General features: G+C 48.3%; 1 protein-coding gene across 1 annotated transcript in view; it reads right to left on the reverse strand.

Moving 5' to 3' along the window:
• TMOD1 (tropomodulin 1) overlaps window positions 1–8,411 on the reverse strand; it is a 59,945-nt gene extending 51,534 nt beyond the window's left edge. The window contains exon 1 of the mRNA XM_023760384.1: window positions 8,249–8,411. Within this exon, the coding sequence (XP_023616152.1) occupies window positions 8,249–8,368 (120 nt within the window). The 5' untranslated portion in view covers window positions 8,369–8,411. The remainder of the gene's footprint in view (window positions 1–8,248) is intronic.
• Window positions 8,412–9,129: the final 718 nt, after the last annotated feature.

Consider the following 9,129-nt stretch of genomic DNA (forward strand, 5'->3'; position numbering starts at 1 on the left):
ACACCTCTCCTTCAAGAGGGGAAAAGTAAAAGATGACCCAAACTGGTCCATCTTCCTTCCTTCAGGTTTATTATCTCCCTGATGTTGTGGGTATTTGGTTTGCTGCCCCTCAAGTAGAAAGTGCTCACTAGAGTGGGAGAGATGGGGAAGAAACTGCAGGGGTGGGGGAGACTGGGTTTAAACCTTATCTATAGTGATGGTTTTTCTTTTTAAGGGTGATGTGAATCAAATAAGATAAAAAAATTTTATATTTGTTAAATTTGGATGATGGAAATATAGGTATATTCTGTACCCTCCTATATGTTTAGAATGTTTCCTATTAAAAATGTCAAAACCGAAAAGGAAATGGCCCAGCATCCTCTGTGGCAGGTGCTGTGCTGGGGGCTTGGAGGAGCTGGTGTCGGGAAGGCTTTGCAAGGGAAGGGCGGGAGGTTCAGCCTGGAAAAATGAAAGGATTCCATCTTGACTGAAGGGTTCCAGGTCCAAGACGTCCCCCAGCAAGCGGCAGCAGAGAGGAGGGGGATGGAGGGAAAAGGAGGGCATTTTGGGAGGTCGGAGAGGGGTGAGGGGGAGGTGGTCATGGGGTCAGAAGACAGAGGCAGGGTGGGGACGCACTGACACCTGGCTCCACTCACCCTCACTGCCCCCCACCCCCACCCCAGGCCCATCCTTGGCTCTGTGAACAGCCCGCAGTGTTTCTAAGGATATGCGCCTATTTTTAGAACAGAGATTTATTTCTTTCTATTTCAACTGTTTACTTCTGTCCCAGGCTTGTGAATCTGCCGGTTTGTGTTACAAGGGAGAATCACAGCCCGTGGACCAAACTTGGCGGCTTCCTTCGTGGCCAAGAGGGCCCTCGGCTCACAGGTCACGATGTGGGGCATCGTGAGGAGGATGCCAGTATGTTGTGGAGTCTGGTGGAGAGCCCTGTGGTGGTGCAGGAAGTCCCCGGCTCTCCTCTCGGCTCTGGGCTGACGCGTTGTGTGACCTTGAACAAGTCCTTTCCCCTCTGTGGGCTTCAGGGTTATTGTTGTTTTGAGTTTTCATCACTGAAATGATCATGATAATACTTACCTCATAGGACTGGTATGAGTTGGATGGGATCCATGAAACACCAAGAAAATGACACATGTCCAAGAGGGACTCCTGAACTCAGGGTTTCTTTACTCGCTGTATGTATGTATACGCCGGGTTGGGGAAGAGAGGGAGAGATAGTCCCTACGTGTGTTTCTAGCTCTGAGATTCTGCAGTTCTAGGTTTTCTCCTCCATCATTTCTTCCTACAGTTCACGGTCCCTTTTCTCTGAACTCTTGATCCATCATGGGCTAAGGAGGGCAGGGCTGCTGAAGGTGGTCTATCACTGACTCGCTGTGTGATTCTGGGCATCCGCTTCCTTATCTTAGAATGGTGTTGACCCCAACCTGTGAGGCTCAATCTCATGGGATCCTTGCAGAAGTTTTATGTGACGGTTCCCACAGCACACTGAGCACAGCACCTGGCATGCAAGACGGCCTCACGAGAGAACAACAGTCATTACTATTACTATTGCTATTGTTATTTCTGGCTTTGCAGGGGGCCTGTCATTTTCCATGGTTGTTTCTGTGGTTATAACGTGTCACAGATTCCCAATGGCTGTCTTCAAAGTCAACTCTCAGGATGCAATTTCTTTACAAGGTTGGAATCATCTCTACCATCTTCTCTCCTGCAAATACTTTGATTTTTTTACTGAAATACTTTAAAAAAATAGTCTTCCTTTACCCCAAAGCCTCGTGAATAAGCAATGTTAATAAAGTCTTTGTGTTGGTGGTTTCCTTCTTTTCTTGAGATTAGTATTTATAGTAACAATAACATAACTTCAAAGGCCATCGCATTGAGAAAAACAAGTTGCTGGTAATGCCCCGGCCACTCCCACACGTGTGTGCAGCAGGCGGTGGGTAACGGCCCAGGCTACCAGGTGACGCCTGCCAAGTGTGGAACCCCAGCTCCACCGTGTTGCATCCTGGGCAGGTGACTTCATCTCTCTCAGCCTCCGTTTCCCCACATTTAAAACGGGGATGATAACCAAACCTCTCAGAGGACGAAAGGAGATAATGCATGGGGGGCTTTGCCCACGGCATACCCAGGAAACGTTAACTACCTGGTGACCCTATAGAAACGTGTGCGCCGCTCCCTGCACAGGTCAGCGTGACTTGCCGTTCCAGAACGTCTGCATGCATTGCCTGTTCTCCCCACTGCCCGGTACAAGGGCAATCTGAACCGAGGAGTTGGCTCAGCTTCAGAGCAGCATCCACTTAACTCCAGAGAGACGAGAAAGGGCAGATCCTCTGGGGGAATCGGTCAGCAGCGGATACTTTTAGCACATGGAGCATTCCTCCCCCGTGGGAGTCCAAGTGCAACAATCTCATGATAAGCTCGAGTTTTTCCAGGCCGCAGAGAGATAGGAAGCTTCGGGGACTTTTTTCTTTTTTTTCCAAACGTACACAAGTCTAGAGCCCTCTGCTGCAAACATAGCCGCTTTCCAACTCCGAGTACTCCACTCTGTCACATGACACTGGGGCTTAACAATTGCATCACTGAAAACATAACCCCCTGAAGCCTGAGCTGAATTCAAGTAACAGGACTGCCAGGACTTACCGAGGTGATCACATTGTAAGTTATAAATGTCTATTTGCTATGCTGTACACCTGAAACTAACATTATATTGTATATCAACTGCAATTGAAAAAAAATTAAAGACGGCCAGCAATTGCTCATAAAATCATGGATGGTTAGAAAAAGAATTGTGCCCTGGCTGGTTTGGCTCAGTGGATGGAGTGTCAGCCTGTGGACTCAAGGGTCCCAAGTATTGAGTCATTATGTTGTAGACCTAAAACTAATATGATGTTATTTATCAATCTCACCTCAGTTTTTGAACGATGTTTCTCTCTCATCGATGTTTCTAGCTCTCTATCCCTCTCCCTTCCTCTCTGTAAAAAATCACGCTGCAGAGAGGAAGACAGGCCCAAAGCATGTGCCTACGTTAGAAACAAAGCCAGGAGTGAACATGAACATCTGCATCTCAGGTTGTTTCCAGGGAGAAAGGAAGATGACTACATACAGCACCGTCCCCAACGACAAACCAGAGCACATCTGTGGCTCACACTGCCTTCCTGGAGACTCCCATGAAGCTTTCTAGAGGTGCAGCTAAGATGTGAACACTTAGAACAATGTCATGGCTCAGCCACTGTCTGGGTTTGGGACGTGAACAAGTTCACCTCTCTGTGTTCTTTTCTTTAAAAAAAAATATATCTTTATTTATTTCAGAGACGAAGGGAGAGAGAGATAGAAACACCAACGATGAGAGAGAATCATTGATCGGCTGCCTCCTGCACACCCCTTACTGGGGATCCAGGCATGTGCCCTTGACCGGAATCAAACCCAGGACCCTTCAGTCCGCAGGTCGACACTCTATCCACTGAGCCAAACCAGCTAGGGCACCTCTCAGTTTTCTTTATATACACCAAGTAGCCAGATTATTATGACCGCCCCATCAGTACTTCATTGACTCTTCCAAAAATACTGAATATTGAAAACTTCCTAAGCAAATACTCTCAAGGTTTTATTATTATTATTATTATTTGCATAACTAATTCACTTCATTGTACTGATGGGGTGGTCATAATAATCTGGCCACTCGGTGTATATTGATTGGGGAGAGAGAGAAGGGCTTGTTGTCCCGCTTATTTTTGCATTCATTGATTTTTGTACGTGCCTTGACCAGGGATGGAACCTGCAACCTGAGTGTATCGGGACGATGCTCTTATCGACTGAGCTACCCAGCCAGGGCCTTCTCTCAGTTTCTTGTCTGTAAGGGGATGTTAGTGGTGTCTGCATTGTAGGATTATGATGATGGTTGAATGATTTAATATTTTCAAAGTGCTAAAAACAGTGTCTGCACATAGAAAGTGCCATGTAAGCACTTGTGAGACAAAAATTAAAACCGGAGGATATTGTTCTAAGAGTTCACGTCGTAGCTGCGCCACTAAGAGTATAACAGAGAAGACGGTGGCCTGGGTCTGGTCCGGTTCTGTGTGAACGTGTGACCTAGAGCAAATTCCTTTCCCTCAGTGGGCTCAGTTCCTGCTCTGCAAGTGGGAGGGTTGGACACCTGCTGGCCCCTGTGCCCATCCAGGCCGGCCGGCTCCCATGCCTCTCACGGTCCGCATACCTTTGGCCTCTCCCTGTGCTGTGACTGCGGAACCTGGGCCAAGGGCGGGTGAAATGTGAGCTGGAATGTTTGTGCTCTCAGAAGGGAGGGAGGCCCACTAGATCTTTTCAAAACTCACGTACTGACTTGCAAATCAGGTAACAGAGACACTCCGTGAAGGGCCCGATTGTGCGGCTGGGACAAAAAACCCACTGGCCTCGGTTATCTCCTATCCTCTCTCCGATTTCTCCTTTCTTTTCCTTGAACTTAGAGAGAAAGGGGTCTTTGAAAATGTTCATTTCGAAACTACAGGTCTCACATTGCCCAACCTACTCCCCCATCCAAATACACGGTTACCTTCCTCCCTGCGAGAAATCCGAGTCTCCACGCCTGGTCCTGTGACACCAGGCGCATTGTCAGCTCTCGGAGCCCCAGGGTCTCCATCCCTCCAGTGGACACAAGCATCCCTTCCTGCCAATCACCTGGGAGAAGGGCTCCAGGGAGCTGACCGTGTGGGCCAGGTACCCTGACAGTTGGGGTGGGGGGCACTGTGGGAGCTCTTTGCCAGTCTCCCAAGTGAAACAGAGCTCCCAGCTGGAAACCAAGCAGTCCCTGGGGGCTGACCCTGGGTTCGGTTCTGAGCGGGCTTCTCCACCTGTCCCCTCCCCACTCCCAGCTCTGAGCTTGCCTCTGAGCCTGTCATCATCTGCCCGATTTGCAGTCACAGCCTAATCTGACCTCATTCTCATGCAACAGCTCAGGGCAACTCCAACAGCCCCGAAGTCCAGAGGCCCCAGGTCTTGAGGACGCCCCCCCCCTCCGGGGGGAGGGGGGCGGGTGGCTGCGCATCAACCTGGGAACAGCAAAGATTCTGCAATATGTTGGGAGGGTTGTGGAGAGAAGCAGAAAGGAGCTTGTTGTCAGAAAAGAACTCTACCACAGGCTGGACAGGACAACAGGGCTCCCATGTGAGCCCCTTCCACCTCCCACTCATCTCCCTGGGATCTTCCCTGGGCCCATCTGTCCCGATCCTGAGACAGCAAGCCCACCAAACCCTCCACAGAAACATACTGAGACTCCCTGCCCCTAGTTCCCTTCTGTACAAGACCCTTTGCTCTCGGACTTCACTCGGCCTAGAATGCTTTGTTTTTATTCTTGACTTAGAAAAACCCACAGCCCAGTTCCAATATCGCCTGTTCTGTGAAGCCTCCCGCCAGTAAGGATTAGTCCTCTCCCTGAGCTCCTGTCTGCTCCCATTTAGAACGGAGCGGACATATGCTGCCCACGGGACTGAGCGCCTGCGGGACAGAATCCCTGCCAGGCTCCCCTGTCGGCAGCCGGCACGGGGCCTGGCGCCTGGAGGGAACTGAGCCATGTTCACTGCGTTGACTCCAAGTAGCACATCCCCCTTTGTTCTCACTTTTTAAAGCCCTTTGTTCTTGCAGCAATGATCTAGGATAGAATTTGAACAGAATAATTTCATAGCAACAAAGCTGGAAGCTTGATTGTTTCTTGCCCTCATCACTAATTTTTACTGAAACCCAGGCTAAGAGGGAGCCATGGTGCAGCGGAAGGGGAGGCACCCAAGGCTCCCCAACAATGCTGCCTTCTAATCAACTTGAGCAACTTCGTCAGGGGAACCAACTCTTCACAGCTGGGCGGGGTGGCTGGGAATAGCAAGTTGTCATTCTATGGGACCTGTGACCCAGGGCCCTAGTCAAGGATTCTAGGTTATCTAGAAAGAAGCCACTTAGTCAAATCTGGAGACAAGGCCAGGTTACAAGCTCAGGGACGCTTGGCCCTGAAAGGGACCAACCAATTCCATCGTTTTATGGATGGGGACTAAGGCCTAGACAAGGACAGCAACTGGTTCAAGGCCACGTGGAGTAAGAGACAGGGCCAGGGTTGGAACCGAGATACCTAACCTCTAGTCCAGGGGTGGGCAAACTTTTTGACTCGAGGGCCACAATGGGTTCTTAAACTGGACCGGAGGGCCGGAACAAAAGCATGGATGGAGTGTTTGTGTGAACTAATATAAATTCAAAGTAAACATCATTACATAAAAGGGTACGGTCTTTTTTTTTTTTTTTTAGTTTTATTCATTTCAAATGGGCCGGATCCGGCCCACGGGCCGTAGTTTGCCCACGGCTGCTCTAGTCCCTCATTTTTCCTGCTAACCTACTGCCGCTACACCAGCTGGGATTACTTGAGGGTTAGTGGAATGGTATACAAGTGTTCTTTTTTTATGGATCACTATTAAACTACAGTTGAGCAATGACAAGTTGTTTTTAAAAAGGCGTAAAATGTCCCATTTTTAATATAAAAATATAGCAAATGGAAAATTCACTAAATTCAGTAGCATTCATTATCTACCTTCTCCTTGCTGGGCGTTGACCTGCGTACCTGAGATAGAGATGTGGAATGAAGGCCCCTGCTAGCTAGTAGGCCTCCTAGGAATCCTCCCTAACCCTGCTCACAGCTCCACGGTGCCTGGCCAAACCACAGACATAACCAGGGAGCTGCTCGCCTTTTGATGCTGTGATCCTAACAGCAGAGGCAAATTCTGAGCATCAAACACACTTCTAAGTGTGCTGGCCATGAAATGCAATGATAAAAACATTAAACAAGTAAGAGACTCTTCTAGTCCTTTATTTCTTGGTTAACTTATTGCATGACACATGTCTCCCCCAACCCCCCCCCACCACCACCACCACCACCACCATTCTGCAGCAGCTGCCTGGATGCACCAGTGGAACGGGCTTTTGCAGACTCAGGGGCAGTGCTAGCTAGGTGGCAATCTTTGCAGGGCTGGGCCCCGGTTCCCTAGGAGTCTGCATGTGCTCCGTATCAGTGTCCAACACATGGAGCTGCTTCTCCCATAGCCAGGATCCACGGGTCCAGCAATCAAGGGTAGAAATGGGAGTGGCACCACTCACTACTATCCCTAGTGACTCACTGGCAAAATTTTCACTTCCTGGTCCTGTGACCTTATGCTCTGCTGGCCTAGAGGGCTTAGCTCAGGACTTAGTTCCAAAGGGAAAAATGCTTCCTCCCAGAGACTCAACAATGATTCCACTGGACTGGAAGTTAAGACTGATGCCCGGCCACTTTGGGCTCCTCATACCTGTGAGCAATAGGCCGAGAAGGAGTTTCTGTATTGGCTGGGGTGATTGATCCTAATTACCCAGGGGAAATTGGACTTCTGCTCCACAGTGCGGGTAAGGAAGCATATGTCCGCAGTAGGAGGTTGCTGAGGGCTTTCTTAGTGTTAATTACCGTGCCCCATGATTACAGTCAATGAAAAACTACAACAACCAGTCCAGGCAGGACCACCAATGGCTCAGACCTTCAAGGATAAAGGCTTGGGTCATCTAACCAGGCAAGGAACTGTGACCAGCTAGGTGCTTGCCAAAGGCAAAGGGAATACAGAATGGGTAGTGGAAGAAGGTAGTAGTTATCAATACCAGCTATAACCATGTGACCCATTAGAGAAACAAGGACTATAATTATCATGAGTATGTCCTTATTTTGTTATGAATATGTTTGCAGGTGTGTGTGGTAAGCGAATATCTTTGTTTTCTTTCCCCTTAGTCCCTAATCTGGATTTTATTCTGCAGCATCTAAGTATTGTTCATTTACATCATAGTACTTAAGTTATGGGATATCAAGAGCAGAACTGAAAACATTGGGTCTCTTCCTGCCAGCGTTTGGAATAAAACTATACAATCTACTCTCCTGGGTGTCCAGCTTGCTGACTGCAGACCTTGGGACTTGTCAGCCTCCATAATTGTGTGAGCCAATTTCTTATCAGAAATCTCTTTCTTTATGTATATATGTCCTATTGGTTCTGTTAGAGAACCCTGATGAATACAACACACACACACACACACACACACACACACACACACACACACCTGCAAAGGCAATGCTATTCCCATATAATGGCCATGAAGGAAAGTGGACGTAGTAGCTTCAGGAAGTCTGCACCTGTCCCTCCCGCAGGTGGTAGTGGTGGCTGTCCCTGTACCTGTGACAACGTGGTCCCCGTTAGTGCCTACTCACATCAGGGTCCAGCTCATCCAGCTCGTTTTCCAGGGTCCTGAGCTCGTCCTCTGTTAGGGCTCCGAGGATTTCATCTTCATCCAGGTCGCGGTATTTCTCTAGTTCTCGTCTGTACGACATTGTGAAGAACTTGTCTTTGTCTTCTGAGTTTCCGTGCTGATATAAGATCTACCAGAAAGAGAAAGATCTTAGAAAGACCCTTCTTGGATCTGCTCTCAGGGAAAATAGATGCTTGTCATTCACATGGTGGCCTGGGCACGTTTTATGAATCATCAGGATAATGATACTATAGCAGAATACTGCACTAACTTGGACTAATTCCATAATAAAACCACACAAGGTGCAAGTCCTGAGGGCAGGTAATTTAATGAATCCTAATTAATTGCACTGGCACTACCACTAGTTATGAGTAACTGGTTATTATAAATGGCTGATGAGTGCCTGAAAACTATTTTATTCTTCAAGTAGTTTAAATACTTTTCTGTACAATCCTCCACCCTTCAGCCCACACCCCGATGGAAAACATGAATGCTGGAAACTCTGCCAAAGCTGTTCTTAACAGAGGGGGGGTATCAGTGGTTAACTGAACACCTGCTTCCTGCAGGCTCTTCACCTACACTGTCTCATCCAATCCTCACAAGAAACAGCCAGCAGCAATGTTAACTCTTACTACCATACGTCAACTCATGCGTTAAGCAATTCATAAGGATTTCCTCATTTAACCTCTGAGGTAGGTGTTAGCTGTTATCTCCATTTTGCAGGTGAGGATATTAAGCTTAGAGAGGTTGAGAGACTCCCAGAAATCAGGACACTGTGAAGCAGCAGAACTAGCATTGGAAGCCGGGTCTACTGGCTTTCCGAGCGCATTGCTCTAGCCATTG

This window comes from Myotis lucifugus, unplaced genomic scaffold, assembly GCF_000147115.1.
Source record: "Myotis lucifugus unplaced genomic scaffold, Myoluc2.0 scaffold_180, whole genome shotgun sequence".
Lineage (NCBI taxonomy): Eukaryota > Metazoa > Chordata > Mammalia > Chiroptera > Vespertilionidae > Myotis > Myotis lucifugus.